The following is a 23,770-nucleotide window of genomic DNA, read 5'->3' on the forward strand; positions in this document are numbered from 1 at the left end:
TAGGAGGAAGCCAAGAATAAACCGGAAGTCACTTAGTTTGAGCTCGTTAAAAAAGAAGAAGACATTTGTATTCATTCGAGCAATACTGCCAGTTATTGTGGCGATCATTTATCATGTTACGGTAATGGAGGCCGACTCTTTCATATTATACCTCGCTTTTGGCTTGAGGACGTTGTCTGGCTCGAATAAAGTTCAAACGTTACGCGAGTCGTCGACGTTTTATTGTGAAACTATTTTTGTTTGCCTCACCGGAAATTCGGTGTTCCTCTGCGAAGTTTCGATGCTTCTGTGCAGCTACAACCTCAGCGGTGGCAGGCGAAGACGACAATTTATAACACCCCGTGTACGGATCGGAACAGGCGGACAGGACCGTCGCCGGTTGTTGTTATCGCCTCATTATACGGCCACATAGTGATGCGACGTGAGACACCCTGCGAGGCTTGGACAGCGCCGTTAAACCGGTCACACCGACTGGGGACTTAACAACCGCAGAGACTTGACAGACTTCAGATCTATAAAACAAACAAAAAAACATCAACAACCCTGTGATGTTTTTACATTTCCCAGTAAGTAGTCTAGCTTCACCTTTCGTTACCCGACGCTGCGGAGACAGAGCCCTTGGTGGGCTCGGGCTATTATTAATCTCGGTGCGGAGATGTCAGCTGCCTCGGCGGTAGCCTGATGTGCATGCACGATTCGCCTGGCAGAGCTAAGTTCGCGTGGCCACGTTATCGGGTGGGATCGGGGGCACGAGCCGCCGTAATAAACATTGAGTAGGCTACATTGTGTAATAATGTGCAGCAGGCTCCAACGCGCCCTCCTCGAAAACTACACATCCGTCTACTTCGCATGCAAATGCGCGACGGCGACGGCGCCGTGCGCGATGGCCGAAGCTCCGCTGGCGGGTGAACCCCTCACACACGGTCCTAATGAACGGGATGCACGCTCCTCACTTATTGAGTAAATGAAGAACGCATGGCCGCGGTTGAATGCGATGCAGCGAGTGACTGTCTTGGATCAACGCCAAACATCCAGAAACATCTCGCACTTCTTCAAACTGTATCGCTTTTTTTGGTTTTGTTTATGTATTTCAACCCCGCGGAGTTATTCTTCGCTGGGTCTTAACACACTAAACTGTGCATGACACCGAGCCTGCGGCACCGGGATTGAGGTCACTGATCCTAAATCGTAATCCACGATGTCAATTAACCTTTCACCGGTCCGAGATCAGTAGACAAGGTCACCCCTGGGTGCTGTTCTCGCCGTCTCCACTGCGCGCCGCATTTAAAACCTTCAAACGGAGTTTTTATGTCGGCCAAACAGTCAGCGTGATGTATTATCAGTGACTAGGACCGCCGATGTCCACGAACTCAAGAAGAGAAGAGAGTTAAAGATGATGGAAGGGTTGATTGATATGCATTTAACTTTGCATGCATGTCGACATAGTGTAGGTTATTCAGAGATAACTTGTAGTATTAGGAATGATTTGTTTTTATGTTAATACAATGTGAATCTAAATCTTTGTTGAAATGTCCCCTTTGAAAACTAAAGTTGTCACACATTACAGCTCTTGTTGCTCGAGTTGGAAGTTGCTTGAAGACAATTGTCCACCCATGCTGCAATGTGGGATTCACTGGTGACTATTTAAAATGTCAAAAGCCAGAGTCATGTCTAAACTGTAAAGAGAAACTGAAGTGATGTTTTCTGCATTAAAACTAGTAATTATTTACAGAGAGTTATCCCCAAACTTAAGCTTATAACTTTGTAGGAGTGAGAGACAAGGTGTTGGCGTTGCTCTGTCTGTCCTTCAAGCATTCCTGTGACTGTGACCTTTGGAGTGTGTCATGCAGCGAAAGGGGGAGGGTGCTCGTGCAGTGTGCAGATATATGGATAGATACAGAGGAATATGTATTTTTGGATGCAAAAGCCAATGTTACCATCAGACGCATGACTTAGCACAGAGGAAACCAAACTGTCAGCACTGTTACGCTCCTTTAATAACCTGATAACTATAGGCTCGATCAAATGTTCTGTTGTGGTCATTTATATGACAAATGGCCGCTGGGAACACAACAAGGGACTTGGCTGCTTGCTTTTTCTGTGACGGCACTGAATAACTTTTGCTTCGTCTGCAGGTGGCCTGATAAACTGCAGTTTCACCCCAAATCAACAGCACTTCATTGAGCTACCACTGGGAGTCAAACACATAAGATTCAATCTCCAGCTCAGCAAACAGGTAATGTTTTCAGATCACCTTTCATGAAGTATATACACTAGATAATGTATTTTATTTAGTAAACTTCATTCTTGTTAGGTTTTGATGGACTTTTAGCTGTCAAAGGGAACACCTCCTTTTGAAAACACGCATGGCCATAGGAGGGATGTGGAGTGAGAAATGCTTCAGAAACATCAGAGAAGGATGTTGATGGTGTTGGCTTTCCATTTTACATCCAAAATATTACAAGTGTCCCGGTGATGGCACAGTGCTGTTGGGATCAATAAACTCATGGGGCATGTTGAAAGCATGGGTGATTGCCCTGCAGACCCTGAAAAAAGTATAAACTATGGACAAGTAGGCAGGAAAGGGGAGAGAGCATTACTCTCTGCTTAACTGGTACACATCACATCCAGAATCCATGTGCGAGGAGAAAAGACCAGTCAAGGTATCAGTCTAAATGAGCCCTTGACATTTATTTAATTTGGGGGATGCTGGGAAAAAAATTAAAAAGCCTTTGCAGCTATTTCTGTTCAACATAATCAGGAGATGTGTAATGCCAGGTGCCAGGAATGTCCTAATGTGCAAATCACATGAGAGCCACTTAAATTAATACAATATTCAATGCTCACCAGTCATTCATCGATAGGAATCTCTTTCTGTCAGGTAATGTGACAGAAAGGTTAAGCTGCTGTCTGTTCTACTTTTTTATTTAAAACACAACCTATAATGGATTTATAGTTCATGCACTGATTGTGAATTCATGTCTGACCTTTCTGCTCAGCTTTAAAGGCCTGCATGAACGTATTTCCTCCACACCCTGTATCCTCTATTTTATGGCATTCAAATCCCATGAGAAAATAAATGTCTACTAACATGTAATTCATATGACGACCAAGGGCTTCTAGGGATAACAGTGTCAGACTGTTTACAGGGTGGTCCTTGACCTTAATGTGTAACTTCAGCATATCCAACCATTATCATCTGCCAGCTGTTAGAGAAATCCGATTGTAGCCCGGCCCATCTCAACACGCACACACAGACATACACACACAACACAACACGAGCTAGCAGGCAGCCTGTAAAACGGATTTTCCGTCCAGCCCGTGTCATGATTTCACACCGCGGAGAGACCTTCATGCTGCCCTAGCCCCGCTACCAGGTAAAACGCAGCATAGTCCGCGTTAGAGGGACATAAATACACCCGGGGCCCAGCAGGAGAGCGCCCGGTCAGTCGGGATTACCGCTAGCCGCTACTAGCTTGGTTAGCCACGAGCTAACCTGCGGTCATCACAGTGTGTCGAAGCTAATGCTAAACGTGCTGCCGCGGTGTTAGTGTCCTGTACACACGGTGGACCTGCTCGAGCGAGACGAGGTCCCCGTACGGCTGGCTTTTGGACATTTCTCTCTTCAGAACCAGTTCAGTTCCTCTTGCTGCCAAAAGGCCATGCAGAACTGGCTCGATGTGCACATGGTGGAGTTGGACTTGTTTGGTCTGCTTTGAACTGAACCCCGTTGGTGGTGTGGGCTCGTGTAATCGAGGTGTTGTTGTTGGCTGATCCAGCCACGGAGCCTGTACACTAAGCCCGAGGAAGCTCAACGTTAAACGGGCAGAGTTTGCCGTGACCCCCCCTCTGCTGCTGCGTGCCAAACCACCAGCGCGACTATCAAGTCCCGAGGGGGCAAACTCCAAAGAGAGAAGACTGTCAGCCACTTCAGGATTGGATTATCAACTGGAGCAATAAATATGATAACGGCACACTTGGGATGCAATGGCTGATAGACGTTCCTGGATGTATAACAAGTGCCATCCTTCACTGTATTGCATCGTATGCTGTGTATGAAGCACGTATACACTCTGGGATGTTGTTGGCATAGCATCAGTCTCAATGCAAAGCAAGCCTTTCCTCACTGGGCCTTTCACCCAGTTGTATATATAGAAATCTAAACTTTGATCCTCCTCTCATCACATTCACGTATATGATCGGACTGAACGACAGATGGAAACGCATTTAACAGGTACATTAAAATATCATATTTGGTTGTATGTTTATGCAATAAAGTACAACATAATCATGTGTTTCGAACAGTCACCGCCAATAAATGCACGCTGTGATGCGAAGTGTGTCTGAATGTTAAGGTGTCCCATGATGCCTGGTTCTAAAAATGTCTATACATGTGTAATACAACATATATTTAGAGCAGATTGGCATGGACAGATAACATACACCCCAGGTCAGGACCGAGCTCCCATTGATTATCGTCCATAAACACACAGATCGATTGACACACAGACATGGTTCAAATGTTTTAAAACGGCATGCAAGTCAAACTAATGTCATATCTAGTGCATACAGTATGGACCGTATTTAAAAGACCAAGAGCCGTTTGTGAATTATGCCAAAAACCCGTACTTTTATGTAGTTGTGTCAGTAACCCAAACCAGTGTGTAGCAAGTACTGTTGTCATTGTGGGCAGGGTGAGGGATTGGAGCATTGAACCGATAAGCAATGCATTTTAAATATTGCACCACTTCGGAAACATACAGGCTGCAACTGGATAATCGGCCTGGCTGATAATCAAGAGGAAATGGGTTGGTAATAGCAGTCTATTGCCAGCATGTACTCATGAGAAAATCACACGTCTCTCTCGGTTCTTGAATGGATTAGAGCTATTTAGGCTGCAGAGATCGTCCTCGCACAATGATCTATTAGATGGGAACAAGAGCACAATCGTTGGAGTATAGCTCTGCATTAATGTATCCGCTGATGAGTTGAAGCCCGGAGACACATTACAACTCATGCCCCCATTGTTCATCCCCTTTTGTTCTCCTCATCCCTGTTGACAGGGCCAATTTAACAACAGCGTAATCTACATTTCTATCATCATTTGCTAATTTCCGACCAATAATGAAACACGTACAAGTACTGAAGTGGTTCCGTCAGAAGTGGGTGAGCACAGACGTGGTACACCTATTTCTGAATTAATTATAGTCGTGAGGGGCATGGCAGAGTGGTGGTCCCTTTGCTCACACGTATATTCAAATATTTAGACCACTTAAAAGCAAGACACCAGCTAACACATGGGCCCATTAGATGTTACGACATTATACTGTATGTCAAAGAGGTCAGACTCTTGAGCTGTCTTATTTATAAATGATGTATCATTGCCATTAAGAGTACTGAGATTTGACATAGAAGTAAGTTACTGGAAGTTCAATCGCAGCTTAAAAGCATGAAACATTATTCTTGCTGATATGACCAACTATTCACATCGGCCATTGAGGCCTTTCATTTGGTTGTGGGAGGTCCATTGTACATTCACTTAAGAAATTAAATAGCTTTTTTAAATTGCCATAATCTTGTCATTTCTCCTAAACTATAGCGTTTGGCAGCATTTCAAATACATTTCATTAAATCATAAAACTGTCCATTCGATTTTCACATTTGTGGCAATCTGGAGCTTTGATTCTCCGCTGAAACGGAGCGGTTGTGTGTAAGAGAGTCCATATTTGTGTGTCTTAAATATTTTCATCAAATATAATTTTTGTTTGTTTGTTGTTGTCACTCCTGATATAATTTCTGGTTGATATATACAGCAAGTGAGTCTCCTGTGTGCAGTATTAACCCTGCTTGTCTCTGTATTTATATTCAGAACTATAGACAGCCCTTGGCAGCCAAGCATGTTGCCGCAGTACTCTTGCTGCCATATAAGTTATGTGTCTGAATAGGGAAGAGCGGTCACTGTTTATGAGCATAGTGACCTTCATCCAGTCACCTTGGCTATTTTCATGTCTTGAAATGTCACAGACAAAGAGTCCACACGGCAGGGATGATTTGAGGACTGCAGAGTTATATTTTAAGAGTGAAAGGGTCTGGTTTGGTGAACCTAAGTGGTTTTTGACGCCTTATAAAACCTAACTGTGCAACAACAACAAAAAGAAGAGGCGCAGACAACACAGGAAATAAGTGCTGCTGAAGAACAAGAGGAGGAACAAGCTGGCCTTTTGTCACATTAGCATGCTGATAATGCAAAATCCGAGTGCGTTTCACAGTCCATGAAGAAAACTGACCGTGATCTTAATGTGAATCAACCACAGCTGACTTGGTTGCTCGTCACTGGGGGCAGTATCGTATGTCGGGCTGTAAATGATTTTAGACGTTAAACGCAGAGGTACATTAATTAAGGCAAACAATTACACTGCAGCTCTTCAGTCCCACTTCTATGTCTCGCCTGCATCCATTTTGCTTTTCGGCTGCCTGTTTCCTCTGATTCCTGTGTTTATACTCAAATTATTACATGTGTATAAACTGAAGGCAAAGGTGAAAACAGTATTTTATCAGTAATGGTTCGTGAATTAATTTTTTTTACCGGGTGACTTGAAGGTCTTTTACAAAGGTAAAATGTGAATGTCTTTATTTAACTTTGTTGTTTATCCCCTCTGTAGACATCATGTCTTCCAGGGACCGTCGGACAGACGTCTACATAAAGGCAGAACCAAGTAGTCCAGAGGGAGTTGGGGGAGGTCGGATCAGCCCCGGCGGGGTCTCCACAGACTCTTCTCACAGTGGAGGTGGAGGAATCAGAGGAGAAGGCGTGAAGCGGTACTCCCCGCCGCTCTACACGCCGGCACTGCGCTGTCACTTCAAAGACGAGGTTGGGGATGGAGCGGAGGAGGGCTCCACTGGAAATGGAGCGGGGCGATGCAAATACGCCCTGAGCACGTTACCGAAGAGGCTGTGTTTAGTATGCGGGGATGTGGCCTCTGGCTACCACTACGGCGTGGCGTCATGTGAGGCCTGCAAAGCCTTCTTCAAGAGAACCATCCAAGGTGTGTTGGCAAAACAAGCAGGGAACAATTCATGTTAAATGTGAGGTCTTTTTGTGCGCCACTGACTGCTATTATTAACTTCCGCCTAGGGACGCAGCACTAAATTCTGGGCCCTGTATATAAGCATTCTCCAGGGGCCCCATGCGGCCTCCATAGATATTCATTCTAGTATCTTCGAGGGCCCACAGATTCTTTTCTAGTATTCCATGAAATGCTTCTGTTTAACTTTCAACCATAAGAGCATTGTCGGTTAAACTATTTAAAACTATTAAAATACAGTAAATAGTTCAGATTAAAAAATTGTATGTAATCGGTCGATTTTGAAAATACCTTTCTTGTATTTACTTGTATGTGTAAGCAAGTAAGTAAGGTTTATTTATATTGCAATTATCACAGACACAGGGTCACAAAGTGCAGTACAGAAGTCAATTAAAACAAATTGACAATAACAGGGTCCAAAACATTTTAACAGTTAAAAGTGCAAAGTAAAATACAGAGCAAAAGATTGTGCAGTAAAAAAACACAATAAAGCAAGTCAGAAAAATAAATAAACAAAACAGATTGTAACAAAGCAGACCATAGAATATGTAATTAGCCCAATTCCAGTTTAAACAGGTATGTCTTGAGTCGGTGTTTAAATCAGACTCTTGAGTCAGTAAACCTTCGGGGGGCAGCCAGAGCATTCCACAGCTTTGGTGCTACTGCCTCAAAAGCTCGGTCACCACGGGTTTTAAGGCGAGTATGTCGGACTGATAGAAGGTTTTGGAGGTTGGATCTGAGATTGCGGGCTGTTGAATATGGGTGAAGTAGTTACGCCACGCATGAAGGAGTCTGGCCGTGCAGTGTTCTGTATGTTAGAGTGAGGATCCTATGCTACAGGGAGCCAGTGAAGAGACTTGAGTATCGGCGTGATGTGTGTGACCTCATACACATTGTAGAGGAAACAGGATGTGAAATAGTGAAAAGTGATTTTTTTTTCCATTCACATCAAATGCTCCTTCGTGTTTGTGTTATTTAATCATTTTGTTCATGGTAAATTGACCGTTTCCCGTTCTTCCATAAAGGTAACATTGAATACAGCTGTCCAGCATCGAATGAGTGTGAGATCACGAAGAGGCGCAGAAAGGCTTGTCAAGCATGCCGCTTCACCAAATGCCTCAAAGTAGGCATGCTGAAAGAGGGTGAGTGTTCTTGGTCTGCAGAAGCTCTGGAGCCACTCTTTTCTATTATGTGCTCAGGGCCTTTATGAATGTGTGATATGTTTATTCTCTGTTTTCCCAACACAGGAGTTCGTCTTGACCGTGTCAGAGGTGGACGGCAGAAGTACAAAAGACGCCCAGAAGTGGAGAATGCAACATACCAGAGTGCCCCTCTACCACTGACAAAAGAGAATGAAAAAGGTGTTGTTTATACTCCTGTCTTGTCATTAGTGTTTTGTTCTGCAACAGGCAGCCTAGTTTGATACAATTTGTATCATAAATAACTGCTTTTATCAACCGTCGGTGAACTGGCACGCTGCACGTAGCTACCGACAGAAGCAATGTCCAGGCAATTAACAACCCAGTAATCACAGACAATCTAATCTAAGCTCGGGGTCGTCGGCAACACTTTAGTTGGGAGGTCCCTCTTGTGTTCTTCTGATTCAGAAGTAGAGAAAGAGAGTCCATCTGTTCAGAGTCTAACCTTTTTCTATTCCTCGGCGCCGGTGACAGCTTTGGCTCGAGGCTTTATGTTCAGGCTTGTCTGTCCATCCATCATCGCCCCGTTCCTGTGAACGCAATATATCAGGAACACCTGCAGGGAATTTCGTCAAGTTTGGCACAAACTTCCACCTGAAAATAAACTGATTGGATCATGGGCAGGTCAAAGGTCGAAGGCACCGTGACCTCACTTCTGTCCCATTCTCGTGAACGCGATATCTCAGGAACAACTGGAGGGAATTTCTCCAAATTTGGCGCAAATTCCGCTTGACCTTAAGGGTGAACTGATTGAATTATAGAGGTCAGAGGTCAAAGACACTGGGTCCTACTCTTGTGAACACGATTATCTCAAAAACACCGTGACTGAATTTCTTTCAATTTGAAGGTCAAGGATAAATGTATTAGAATTTGGTGGTCAAAGGTCACTGTGAAAAAAAGCCAATTATCACAATTGAACACAAATGTTAAACAGGATACAGGTAGGATGATATCACATGTTGGACAGATATAGATGTAAACTGAAACCAGTTAGCAGTATGTTGGCTACAACATACAAATACAAGGCAGTGATTCTTTTCATTAACTTGAATGGGTCAGTGTTCCTCACAAAAATCCGAGACATGCTGGGTGTGTGAAAGCCGAGGTGCCCATCACACAAGCGACACATGAAACACTAAGAAAACAGCGCCCTCTACTGCCAAAAAGTGGTTTAGCGCCAGCCCATAATGTTTTTGTTTCTTTTAGGTTTTGGTGAACTAACTTCACACACATCATATAGAGCTGTAAATAGTATAGTAAACACTTCTGCATATTTCGTCTACATCTATGTCTATTATTTTACACTGCTTTTATTAATCCCTTGTTTTGTGACTTACTTTGGGACACAGGTTCCTCCAACATCATTGTGTCCCACCTTCTCGTGGCAGAGCCAGAAAAGTTATTTGCCATGCCGGACCCTCTGCAGCCGGACACCGCCCTGCGCACGCTCACCACCCTTTGTGACCTTGCTGACCGGGAGCTGGTTGTCATCATTGGCTGGGCCAAACACATTCCCGGTAAGATAGAGGAGAGGAGAACATGGCAGAAATATACATTTTTGTTTAAATAGTTTTTTATTGATGACAAACTATAAATCAACCCCTGCACAACATGCAACAACATGCATTACAGAAGAGGGAAAAGAATACATCCACATGTATACACATACACTAGTAATATTTATAAAATCTGAATAAATGGGAAATACATTTAGATCAAATAAAATAAATATTAGAAAAAATGTAATTATAATATAAATTGCTGCTTCAACTGGTTTATATTTAGCCATGTAGTTATCGATCAGGGGCCTCCCACAGGCCGATGATTTGGCATTAAAGCATAAGCAATCAGTCAGGAGGGAGAGCAGACAAGCCATTAAAATAGAAGACAACGGGTTGCCGACTCTTCCGGAAGCGTTCTGGAGACCCTCTTTGAGTGAACTTCATATTTTCTAAATGCAGAATTATGGACTTCTCCACTGGTCTCGCAAAAATGTTCAGTAACGAGCACGGCTGAAAACTGTTATTCAGCAACGTCAAAGATAAAATACCAATACAATCTAAGCTTTGTGAAGTACCAGAACATATGTGAAAGCTCTGCCTGTAGACCAGGGGTGCTCAATACGTCGATCGCGATCGACCGGTCGATCGCGGCGACCTGCCAGTCGATCGCGGCGTAGTATTGGTAGATCGCATGACATAAAAAAAATTTGACTCGCCCCCCTGTCACTTTCTCTATAGCGTCACATTACAGCAGAAGCATGTCATTTCTGTCTCTACGTGTAGCGGTAACAGTCCACTGCCCGCCGTCTCGTGCGCCGCGGAGCTCCCGACACCGGTTTGCGCGCATCGGGACGGAGCAAAGAAAAAGTCACTAGCACCCCGTCGGTCGATCGCTTTGACTTGGTCACATAATAAGTAGCTCGCATGCTGAAAAAGTGTGAGCACCCCTGCTGTAGACCGTATATTTGGGATTAAAATCATGTTCAATTTCATGTAGTTTGGATTTACTGAAGTGGGATCTCTGCGCCACCTTCAGCTTGATCAAAGTCAAGCACAGGAAGATTATGGTGTCGATTCCACGTCCCACCAGTCCTCTGACAGTTCCATTCGCAGTTCCCCCTCCCACCTGGATTTTGATTAGTTGTCGTTCAAAGACATGGGTTTTAGATACATCTCAGTTATTAGCCCCCTTTGAGTAGGAGATAGTTTAAAAAGAACCTCCCCTAGGGATTCTTGAGGAGTCCTGAGAGAGGAATCAAACTTTGCATTTACAAAGTAACAGAGCTGAAGATAGCGGAACCGATTTCATTTGAACATGGCAGATTAAGTTTTACATTACGAGTCAGACCTTGAAGAATTTATCATCGCAGAAGTCTTCAAAAGAATTTATAATTCAGACTTTGCTAACAGGCCTGTTTGGACCTGATTGGTGGGGACAAGACAACAAATGGGTTGAACAGAATGTCTGCTGACAGTTCAACTGAGCCGATGCCGTGCTTAACTGCATTACAAGCTAGAGTTCGTTCACCAGCCGCCTACAGCATGTCGCCCATTATCTGGCCGCTATGAAGACACGGGACCGGTGCTTTCTGTGTCAGAATGTGAACTTATTAACCCCCCCCCCCCCCCCTCTCTCTTCATCTATCCCTCTGCAGGCTTCCTGTCGCTGTCCCTTGCAGACCAGATGTCCGTGCTGCAGTCGGTGTGGCTGGAGGTGCTGGTGCTGGGCGTAGCGTTCCGCTCGCTCAGCTGCGAGGATGAGGTGGTGTTTGCAGAGGATTTCGTCCTTGATGAGGAGATGTCACGTGTTGCTGGACTGACAGAGCTAAACGCCGCAATAAGTCAACTTGCTCGCCGCTTCCGGGCACTTAACGTGGACCGGGAGGAATTTGTCATGCTTAAAGCCATCGCACTCACTAACTCAGGTACTTGCACTTGTGTCATTGACAAATGGATTGTCCTCTATTTTCTAACAAAGCAGCATCTCATATAACTAGTATCAATCTAAAGAGTATATAACTATTAATTGTGGTGTGGGTTTTCATATCACTTGTCATGAGACCAAACTGAAACTACCTAAACGTGTTTTCTAGTTGTATTATTGATCATATACTTTGCAGCCTTTTTATAGTGGAGGCACCTAAGACATTCCTTGGGAAACCTTTTACATGACTAAGTGGAATATTATTAGCATGTTTGGAAAAAACTGCACTCTGTAGTAGTAGTTTATAGCTTAAACTATCTATCGCCATGAAGGATTTAATGTTTAATGATAAAAATGAAATTATTAACGTTGTTCAGAAGTTTAAGAACAAAACATCTCTGGATTGGAATGGTATCGACATGACTTTAATAAAACAAGTAATTGACACTATAGTAGACCCTCTAACTTTCATCTGTAATCGATCGTTCGACTTGGGATGCTTTCCCAGTCATATGAAAACGGCTAAAGTGATCCCAGTACACAAAGCTGGAGAAAAACACCTATTTACGAACTACAGGCCGGTTTCAGTGCTCTCCCAGTTCTCTAACATTCTCGAAAAGCTCTTTGTTGTGCGGTTGGACAGCTTCGTTGACAAATATGAGTTGCTTATGGACAGACAATATGGTTTTAGAACGAATAGATCAACTGCAATGGCTTTAATGGATTTAGTCGAAGAACTAACAAGTAACAGTGATAAAAAAAATATATTCAGTAGGTGTTTTTGTCGATCTAAAGAAAGCGTTTGACACAATTGATCATGGTATTTTAATACATAAACTGGAAAGGTATGGGATTAGAGGGGTAGGGCTAAATTGGTTAAAAAGTTACATTGAAGACAGAAAACAGTTTGTTCAGATGGGTGTAACTAGGTCACCTCTCTTAGATATTATATGTGGTGTTCCGCAGGGGTCAATTCTTGGACCGAAATTATTTGTACTGTACATCAATGACATATGCAATGTTTCTAAAATATTGAATTATGTTATTTTTGCTGATGACACTAATGTATTCTGTGCTGGGGAGAACCTTCAGCAGCTGTTGGAGGTTGTCACGGCAGAATTGAGTAAGCTAAAGTTGTGGTTCGATGTCAATAAATTATCAGTAAACATAAAAAAACAAAATGTATGGTTTTTGGTAATAAAAATATACATCCGAATACTCCGGTAGAATTAATGTTGGATAGTGTTATGCTGGAAAGAGTTTTCGAGAATATATTTTTAGGCGTGATAATCGACCACAACTTTAGCTGGAAACAACATGTCAAGTATGTAAGGTCCAAATTAGCACGAACTGTCGGGATATTATGCAAAACACGGCACATACTGAACTATAAATCATTGCAGACATTATATTACACTCTCATTCTACCATACATGACCTATTGTGTTGAAGTGTGGGGGAACACCTACAAAAGCACCCTACAGCCATTATGCATCATGCAAAAGAGAGCAATTAGAATAGTAAATAATGTAGGATATCTTGAGCACACCAATTCACTGTTCTTAAAATCACATACACTGAAACTTAGTGATATAGTAGAGTTCAAAACAGCACAAATTCTGTACAAAGCTAAACATAATTCACTTCCTGGAAATATTCAAAAGATTTTTAGAGATAGAGAAGGAGAGTATGAACTAAGAGGGAGATGGAATTTCAAACAGCCAATTGTTCATACAACTCTAAAAAGCATGTGCACATCTGTCTGTGGGGTGAAACAGTGGAATAGTTTAACTGATGACATCAAGGAAAGTAAGAATCTGGTGATATTAAAAAGAAATTTTAAAGACATGACTCTGGACAAGTACAGACGTATCAGCATTGATGACGCATCATAAGTAACGGGTAATGGGGACAAGTTTTTTTTGTTTTGTTGATTGTTTTATGTATATGTAGGTATGTGTATTTATGTGTGTGTATATATGTTTATATGCATGTGTGAATTTGTATGCATGTGTATATGTTTATATGTATATATATAGGTATATGTATATGGTTCTCTAAAATAAGTATTTTCATGAAAACATAGGTTAGGGCACTTATAAGCTTGATAGCTTCAGCCTTGACCCTTTCGGTCAGCCACTTTCTTCTTTTGTTGAAATTTTGATTTTTGTATATTATTGCTGATCGAAATAAACTAAACTAAACTAAATGTAAACTTTCTGATAATTTTGGAGGCTGTTGTGGTGCTGCTGAATTGTGCTGTGTAACACAGAGAGGTGGTTCTAATATTCAGTATTCCCACATTGATATAATCTCAGCATAACTCAATACGAATCAACAGCAACACAGACCACAGCCATCAAAATGAACCAACGGTTCAATTAACACCTCTTAAACTGTGTGGCAGTGGTGGCAATTAAAGCTGTCGGTTAGCAGGACAGGGGGAGGAGAATGTCCGTTGGTCCAATTTTGATGGGGTAATGTGCATGTGAGCAGCCAAAGGCCCGTGAAAAATCTCGCATTGGCCGGTGGAAGTGCAGTGAATCTTTGTTCAGCTCTTAGGCAATAACCACTGCAAAATAAAAATAAAAGGCTTCTAGTCTTTAGCAAAGCAGATGTGGCATTTCAGAAACATACCGGATAGAGCAGAATGGTGTGTAATAGTTGTTGCAAGGTCATAAGTTTCACCTTTATGTAGCTTTCCCCTTAGAGATTGACTCAAGAATACTGTCAACAGAAGATAATGAAGCATGCCCTGCTTGCACCACACATGCACTGTTTGTGTTGCAAATAAAGGCAACCGTTAGTTAGTATTTGTGGTACGTCAACACTGCAAGCTGAGCGAACGTAAACCGCCGACGCAATGCCTTACAACGTGCCCTCTTCTGTCCCGTTAGACTCTGTTTACATCGAGGACATGGAGGCTGTGCAGAAGCTGCGGGACCTCCTCCACCAGGCCCTGCTGGAGCTGGAATGTCAGCGCCGCCCAGGCGACTCCCAGCGGGCAGGACGCCTCCTTTTAACGTTGCCTCTCCTCCGACAGACTGCTGGTCGTGCTCTTACCACCTTCTACAGCATCAAGACCCGCGGTGGTGTCCCCATGCACAAACTATTCCTGGAGATGCTGGAAGCCATGATGGACTCTCCCTAGAGCCGAAAGCAGCAGTGAATAGGATGCAGAGAAAGACCCGATGGAGATCTAGTCTTCAAGAGTGGATGAGTGGTTTGTGAGAAACAAAAGACTTCATTATAGAATACATAATGGGGGAAATGGTTCTTTTCCCCTTTTTTTCCATAGCCTATACATGAAGAAAGGAAAATAATATGAGAAAATAAAACGCTCATGCATTCATGTCCCTAAGCGGGGAAGTGGTTATTTGCAGTAAGACTTTGGTAAAAGGCTCCAAGCGGGATAACATTTAACACGAATGCCAGAATCCTTCCCAGTTTCAACCATTTTCCTGGTGAGGTCCATCACACCATTGATCCGCAGTGACCTAACCACTGAAGAACAACATTTAGGTATCCAAGGACAGACTGACAACGTGTGGCTTTTGAACTTTTTGAAACGACACCTACTCATGAAAGCGTACCAGGGGAAAGACAGATTAACACGCACATGGAGTGCTTGTATTTGCTATAGTTTAGTGTGCCGCTGTCGGCAAAGATTCATAGGAACTACTTGCAATATGTTAAAAGCAATATAACAACTCGATTGTTGTCTGTCACATTTTAAATGTGGATAAAAGGGTGAGACATCTAGTTGTGTGTGTGTATATCCGTAGTTCTCCACTCTCAGGACCCCAAGTGCTGATTACTGAAATTACCGCTGCTAGTAGAGAGGAGTTTGGGTTTGGGATGCCGGGTGAGTAGATTTAAAACACTAGCGAGAGAAAAGAAGAAAAAAAACCACCAGCACTTTTGGGGTTAAACACCGGAGTTGGGAACCACTGATGTACGGAGTAGGTGCAGGATTCTTTATAAAAGGTTGTGCAGTTGATTTGTAGTCCAGGAGAAGTGCATAAGAAGACTGTGTAGAACGCTCTACTGAGAAGGTAATATATTTAGTGTTGTACGGAAACCTGTCGGCACACGGTGAAAAAAAGTGGCTTTCATGCAGGCGAGCGTGTGTGTCGACGTGCACTCTAAACCGATGAGCGACACAGAGATCAGGGAAGAACGCGACGCTTTGACAATAAAGCGCGGCAACGACAGCGGTCAGAAAATAAGTGCATATGCCTCATCTGCTTTTTTTTTATACTGTCCTCCACCACTAGATCTAACCACTGTTTTTGACTCCAGCAGCCAAAAATAATAGTCTGACCTATTTGATTTGAGGGCTGTAACACTAATCCATATCGATTGATAGGCGATGGTGAGATTTCGCTGCATTTTCCGCAGTCGTGAGGAGCGTTGTTGCATAAAAGATCTCAACTATTTCATTGAGAGATCCCGTCTTTGTATCGCTACATCTGTTGAACTCAAAACGTGCAAGTGTCAGTCATGGGCTCAGGACTACAAGAAATGCAAAATAAACAACATCTTCCTGTTGGATGTTGAAACCGTGTCTGAAAACATCCTGAAAGTGCAGCAGGTTGGATAACTCACGATGATCATCGTCACAGTAAGCTTCACATGCAATGCAAGGCTGCAGTGTCTGACGTCAAAGTCAGACCGAATATTTAGTGGCCGAAGGGCCGCTGAGACGTTCAGCCATGTACAGTTACCATTTAAATAAACAGAAACATGCAATTTATAGTGGAAGACAATAAAGCCAGCAAATGTGATACAAATTCCCCATTTCAATTATATCTGTGCAGCTTACAATTCTCTGACAATTTGTAAAGACTTGAAACTTGCTTTTTTCATATATTTTTCTTTCTAGGATTCAAGGGTATTTTATTTACATTGTGACACTGTTGTGGGTTTGGTATTGAAATAAGGCTTTCCATTCAGGATAATATAAATACTAATTGTGTGTGTGTTTTTTTATTTTTATGTAAGCAGTTGTGTATTATTCCGAATCTGATTGTCATGTTAGGGATCAATTGACCTGGCTCTATAGATTTAGCGGCACAGTGAGGCTAAAGAGGGCTACCTCAGGAGACAGAGCAAGCCAGGCGGCCAAATAACTGTGGAGACAAATTATTGATCTTTTAATTTGTTAACTTAAATTCGAGCATTGGGTTCATTGAATGTCTTTGCAGTTGTGAAAACATCCGAGATCATTTATTTCTCTGTTTCCATATTGTATACGGCTCATTACTCGTGCTTTACAGCTTACATGTTCCGGTTTTCTAGCAAGCGAATAAATATCGATGCCTGGGTCGAAGTAGAGCTGTTACCGTTTCTTCATATTGACTCGGCCATTTACACATTGGAGGCTTACAGATATGTTTTAGGTACGGGGGGTTTCGGGGCGAAGGCAGGGTCATTTGCAGTGTCGCTGTTAAATGATAGTCATATGTAGTTTTAATAAATATGTGCGCATTAATATAAATGAGCAATACAATAAATTACCAAACCTCACATTTCCTTGTATAGCCAGTGTACATGTAAATGCCAGTTATAATGAAGAATAGCTACTAAATGTTATATTATTTAGAAGTTCAAATCAATGTTTGTATTTTGAAAGACTATTTAAATGATTAAATTCTATTTTTTACTCAATTTACTGTTGTTGGTTGACACTGCTTTGTTTTTCGTGTGTGATATTGGCTGTGAATTTCTGTGTGTAGACTTTTTTTTCCTTTTTGTTTTCATTCAGATAAAAACAGTTTGACGTCCTTGTCTAAACATGTCCACATAAAAATCACTGTGAAAAAAGTGAGATCATCCACTGTCTGACGCAACGGGGAGTGGATCATTGTAGGTGCATCGTGTTGTGTAATAAATGGACACACCACCACCACATATCATTGGTCTCATCTCTCCCTGTGTGTGTGTATGGATGTGTGTGTGTGTGTGTGTGTGTGTGTGTGTGTGTGTGTGTGTGTGTGTGTGTGTGTGTGTGTGTGTGTATTAGAGGGGGCCGTGTGATGAAGACTACTGTGGTAACTGTCAACTTTGTGATTTGATTAACTTTTACCATTTAGGACGCACTCTGAACTGAAGATGGGGGACAGTCCTTCAAAGTTTCGACTTCAAATACAGTTCCTGAGCATGACAAACAAACCCTCAAGAATTAAACCACCCACGCGTGAAAGTCACTTGCATACTTAAACATAGGCTACTGCAATCTGGAACAAGTTGTGCCTTTAAGTGTTTGTATATTTATTATTGCACCTCTTGACTGCTGCAGGAGTCGGTTTTGTGAAACCACATTGGAAGCTTTAACCTTCGATTTAACCGGTCAGGTCTGCTTGTGTAGTTCCGGTGTTACACCCCTACTGGTTTTCAAACCTACTGGTTTCCCTACGCGTGCGTGTGTTGTGTTCTCTTCACATCTGCAGCGGGGCTCTGTCTCGCTCACCAGATTCGTCACACATTCACAAACATATTGCTGGAGATCTTCAAGCCTCAGCTCATATCCATTTCGGCGATTACGATTGTATAAGTGAGCAGTGCATCACAGCCACGTAGGAATAAATACATTTAATAAAAAATAAAAATAAAAAGATCGCCCGACCTGGTTTCGATCTCTGTCACGCAAAACGAGACTGCACTCTAAGCCGCGCAGTCTGTGCGCTGCGCCACCAGATATTAGTTTCAACTCAAGTAATTGATATATTCAACTATTACATCACATCTTTTGTTTCATGAGAACAGTTTGGCGGAGGGGATCTGAAACAACTGGTTACCTTGTTCGGATATTTACACTTTGAAACATGTTTAGCGATGCTTGTTCGCAACGCAACAGCCACACAATACCGACAACAACTAATTGACTTTCGTGACGAGTATATAATGACGATGGTACTGTGAACAGAGATTAGAAACATTGCGAACACTGAACAACAGGAAGAATGGAATACTAGTAATGTTCTATCCACAAAACAATGATGAACATATTGCTGGAGCTCTTGAAGCCACATGTCACATCTATTTACGATTGTACAAGTGAGCACTACACATCACACATGAAGAAACACATATTTTTATAAAAAGATCGCATCATGATACAAAAATAATATTGATAAACTGTATTGACATAATTCAAGAGTTTAGAAAATGATGCACAGCTGTCACATCTTGCAATCACAATTCCAATCAAGCAAGGACATAATTAGCAACATCTGTATAAAAGGAAACTGTGTCAGACAAACAAACGGAAGGGAAAAAAGACAAGAAGCTTGATGGATCCACTTATGGTGCAAGAATTGCTTCAGTTCAAGCTAACAAATGCATTCCCTTCACATTTCCAAAAAAATGATGTCTGAATATTATTTATAAAAGCATCACAAAACATGTTTGGAAGTATTTGAATATCCGCCCAAGGTAACCAATTGTTTCAGGTTGCCTCGACCAAACTGTTCCCATGACGCATACGAGTTGTGACGTAATGGATGAATATCAAAATTACTTGACTTGCAGTTAATATCTAGTGGCATAGTGTATAGACTGCTGCGCTATAGAGTCGCCAAATTTTGCTTGAAGGAGATCGAAACCAGGTCGTTGCGATCTTTTTATAAAAATATGTGTTTCTTCATGTGTGACGTGTAGTGCTCACTTGTACAATCGTAAATAGATGTGACATGTGGCTTCAAGAGCTCCAGCAATATGTTCTACATTGTTTTGTAGATGGAACATTACTAGTATTCCATTCTTCCTGTTGTTCAGTGTTCGCAATGTTTCTAATCTCTGTTCACAGTACCATCGTCATTATATACTCGTCACGAAAGTCAATTAGTTGTTGTCGGTATTGTGTGGCTGTTGCGTTGCGAACAAGCATCGCTAAACATGTTTCAAAGTGTAAATATCCGAACAAGGTAACCAGTTGTTTCAGATCCCCTCCGCCAAACTGTTCCCATGAAACAAAAGATGTGACGTAATGGTTGAATATATCAATTACTTGAGTTTAAACTAATATCTGATGGCGCAGCGCACAGACTGCGCGGCTTAGAGTGCAGTCTCGTTTTGCGTGACAGAGATCGAAACCAGGTCGGGCGATCTTTTTTTTTAAATACATTTTTTAAAATTTATTTCTTCATCCGTGGCTGTGATGCACTGCCCACTTATACAATCGTAATCGCCGAAATGGATATGAACGGAGGCTTGAAGATCTCCAGCAATATGTTTGTGAATGTGTGACGAATCTGGTGAGCGAGACAGAGCCCCGCTGCAGATGTTAAGAGAACACAACGCACGCACGCGTAGGGAAACCAGTAGGTTTGAAAACCAGTAGGGGTGTAACACCGGAACTGGGCTTGAGTTTTTGACATAAAAACACATGATACTCCTCTGCTCATGACAAGATACAACACTGCTACTCTACCTAGTATAAAACCAAGTACCTTAAATGGGCTTCGCTTTAACAGATGACAACATTAAAATATGGTTGTGCTTCTTTTCTTAAGCAGCTGGCCATTCTGAGTTCAGATGTGTACTGATGGATTATTTTTGGATCATAATATTTCTTTTGTATTAATGAATTACTACATTATTAATTAAAGTGTGTTCGGCTTCCACAGCTGCACCATGTATCAAATACGTCTAACATATGCTACATGTGACCTCCTGATAGCAGATGGCGCAGTCAAGTAAAGATTTAGCAGGCCCAGATCTGGAAGCTAGCTTAATCCCAACAGCCAAACTCAATGTGGGACGTGTCGGTGACAGGGTGCTAGGTAATAAGTCAGAGTGACAGCCGGCCTGAGGTGCGTCCGGGAGCTATAACCGCCGCAGAGGACACGCCTCGCCGTATTCTGCGGAACCCGACCGCGGGACATTTACACTGGCTGCTTAAATAACGAGCCGCAATGCTATCCATCACAAGCGCCATCGTCAAGCACACCCGTGTCGTCCAGCGCGTGAGGCTGCTACACACTGCTCCTGCTGTCAAGATGCCGATTCAGGTGAGAGTCGTGCGCGTGTGTGTCGAACTAACAATAGTCGCGTGCGCTTTGCACGGCTCAACGAGAGAGGTGTCTTTTTATATCACTGCGAATTAGCGAAACTACACGACTCTCAGTCATGTGCGTTGCCATCTTCCCCCCCTCCTTAGCTCACCATGCTAACTGTCCCCCTGAAGCCCGTCGCCATGACGGGCACCGTCCAGGAGCGCTACAGTATGTGTGTTTGTTTCCTGCGACGGTTCCCGTCCTCTCGGTGGCTGCTGGGGAACGCACCATTGTGCAAACTGTCAATCATTAGTTAGCTAACATCCAGCGGTCGTCCAACGCCTTCCAGACAGACGTAGTCGCTACTTAGCCGATACTCTTCGTGTGATATTGGCGTCAGTAAATGTCTGAAAGCATACGTCACGTATTCATTTCCCCCGAAGTTGTTGAAGTTTACAGCTATAGGGTGTCTGCACTTCACAGCTTGCAGATATTGTGACCTTGCGAATATTGTCTTAATAAAATATCCTCAAGGAAGTGGCGTTAAAGTTATATCAAATTAATTGTATATTGTTAAATCTGTGATAAAGTTTCACATAAGTCGGTCAATGGTAAGTATTCAATTTAGTTAAGGTATTCGGCCATTTTAACGAAACGCACGCATATATATTTCTGGTGATTTGTCGCCCTCCTGTAGCAGCAAGTGTGCACCTATTTGTGCACCTGTTTTGGAATATTTACTCATGTGCTAAACCACTTTGGTCCTTTCTTTCATTATTACCTAAGCATTCAAAATGCGGACGGTTATGTTTTGATCGCCGTGTATTTATTTATTTTTATGCGTGTTATTCGCATAACAAAAAAAGTTTTAAACCGAATCGAATGAAATTTGGTGGGATGATTGGTTATTATCCGGGGACCATTTGATTAGATTTTGGGATCAATTGGGTCAAAGGTCAAGGTCATGGAAAGGTCAAAATCTTCTTTTTACCATAGCACGGTCAATTTGTATCCAATTGGCATGCAACTAATGCCAAAATGTTCATAATTCAATGCCCAATCTTGTGATATGCGAAGGTATGCGCTCTACCGAGTGCCCATTATAGTTTTGGTGTAGTTCTCTATGGTAATTTGTTAATGTGGATCTGCTTTCTTGCATTACTATGGACTCTATCCCCAACAGGTTGGTGAACATCTCCCCGCGGTGGAGGTCCATGAGGGCGAACCAGGCAATAAGGTGGCAATGGATAAGCTCTTCAAGGGGAAGAAGGGAATCCTGTTTGCTGTACCTGGAGCTTTTACCCCCGGTTGTTCCAAGGTTGAGACCACACTGTCATCTCTTATTTGCTGTGCATGGTCATCTTTGACGTCAGCTGACGTTGCATTTGCTTTCTTACTTTCAGACTCACCTCCCAGGTTTTGTGCAGCAGGCAGAGGACTTGAAGGGTAAAGGTGTGCAGGAGGTCGCCTGCATTTCTGTCAATGATGCATTTGTCATGGCTGCCTGGGGAAAGGAGCACGGAGCAGATGGAAAGGTATTTCCTTTTTGTGCAATGGCCAAATGTCCGTGCTTAAGAATAGGGAGGTTGATGACGCAGCAGCACTTAGCCTTCTGCATTAAATGAGATTCATTTCATGATTAAGAATGCTGACCTTACCGCTACTGTCTGCAGATTCGAATGCTGGCTGATCCTACTGGAGCTTTTACAAAGGTAAAACTAAATGTCTGGTTTGTGTGTGTGTGTGTGTATCAGTTATTTTTCCTGTGACTGTGTAATCATCCGTCTCTTTCACTCTGCCTTCTAGGCAGTTGACTTGCTACTTGACAGTGATCAGATTGTGCAGGTACTCGGGAACAAGCGATCAAAGAGGTATTGATCAATTCAAGTTTTTCACTATTAACTGTCAATATTGATTGTCCACAATTTGATTCAAGTGTCTGAATTTGGAAATCCACAAATATTAAAGAAAATTCTGAAATGCAGCACATTGAGCGATTGATGACATTACAACAATACTTCTAGAGTAATACTGAAAAAAACCTGATACTTTTATTCTATTGGTCTTCAAGGTCAATGCATTGTAGTCAGTGCCAAGCTTTTTCTAGTACCATTGAAGTCCATGGCTACAAATCAATGTGTACTTCATCCTGTGTTTCAGATATGCTATGCTGGTGGAAGATGGAGTTGTGAAGAAGATCAATGTGGAGCCTGATGGCACTGGGCTGACCTGCAGTCTGGCTTCCAATGTGCTGTCTGAGTTGTAGGCTTCTTAAACCAAACTACAAACAGTCATTGTAAAAGTTGCACTAATAAAGCCCAGTACCGCCCTCTTCAAACCTTCTCTTTTTCCCAAACACAGATCCAAAAGTCACATGACATTTCTTTCCCCCAGTTCTGTCAAAAACAGAACTGTGATGTTATTAATGCGCACAACTATGACATGAATGGTGACCCAAAAGAACTACGTTCCTGCTCTGTATGCTGATCCCTGGGAGTAAATAAATTGACGACTGAAAGTAATAATGATGTTTTTTGTCTTGTTCATAGTGTTGGTTATTTTGTGTGTGTGTTATGAAAATATCCCTCCACTTGTGATGAGTGATATAAGGAATGTGGACTGTTTTTGGACCAGCACTTGTATGCACAATATACTGTATATCCAGCCTACACCCAGATTTGTTTAAAACCATGCTTCTGTTGATCACCTTCACATAACAAGGACTTTTCAGTTGCACCACATATACTGAAATGTACTTTGACAATTTTTTCTAATTTAAACCATCTTACTTTAGAAGGATATGCATTCATCTTTGATGTTCTGTTTGTTGTATTTAGACCCTTGTATGTATCTGAATGTCACTCCTTTACATAGATTGCTGATCTGGCTGTGGATGGAAAAGGTAAATAAATAGTCTAAAAAAAATTAAAAAATCTTTGCAACATTGGGGTATGTGTTGATGCCATGATATAGACATTGAGCATCATAAATGGATAAATTAGGTTATTCAGCATTTGGTATAATTTAATTAAATCTTCAACGTTCTTTGAATGACCCAATA

At 42.3% G+C, this 23,770-nt stretch overlaps 2 protein-coding genes across 3 annotated transcripts; both read left to right on the top strand.

Annotated features, from left to right (window-relative positions):
• Positions 1-323: 323 nt before the first annotated feature.
• On the top strand, positions 324-17,623 carry esrra (estrogen-related receptor alpha). 2 transcript variants are annotated; one of them, XM_056408603.1, is made up of 8 exons: positions 324-566; positions 2,136-2,236; positions 6,663-7,046; positions 8,111-8,227; positions 8,333-8,446; positions 9,634-9,801; positions 11,442-11,711; positions 14,608-17,623. In XM_056408603.1, exons 3-8 carry the CDS (start codon positions 6,668-6,670, stop codon positions 14,859-14,861), a joined length of 1,302 nt encoding a protein of 433 aa, XP_056264578.1. In that variant the 5' UTR covers positions 324-566; positions 2,136-2,236; positions 6,663-6,667; the 3' UTR covers positions 14,862-17,623. The 2 variants fall into 2 exon arrangements, with proteins under 2 accessions (XP_056264578.1, XP_056264586.1); XM_056408611.1 differs by lacking the exons at positions 324-566; positions 2,136-2,236 and adding an exon at positions 2,982-3,377.
• A 2,813-nt stretch (positions 17,624-20,436) lies between these two features.
• On the top strand, positions 20,437-23,234 carry prdx5 (peroxiredoxin 5). The gene is made up of 6 exons (XM_056408054.1): positions 20,437-20,724; positions 21,893-22,027; positions 22,113-22,244; positions 22,383-22,421; positions 22,516-22,580; positions 22,870-23,234. Exons 1-6 carry the CDS (start codon positions 20,629-20,631, stop codon positions 22,973-22,975), a joined length of 573 nt encoding a protein of 190 aa, XP_056264029.1. The 5' UTR covers positions 20,437-20,628; the 3' UTR covers positions 22,976-23,234.
• Positions 23,235-23,770: the final 536 nt, after the last annotated feature.

Source organism: Pseudoliparis swirei, chromosome 3 (assembly GCF_029220125.1).
Source record: "Pseudoliparis swirei isolate HS2019 ecotype Mariana Trench chromosome 3, NWPU_hadal_v1, whole genome shotgun sequence".
In the NCBI taxonomy this organism is placed as follows: Eukaryota; Metazoa; Chordata; class Actinopteri; order Perciformes; family Liparidae; genus Pseudoliparis; species Pseudoliparis swirei.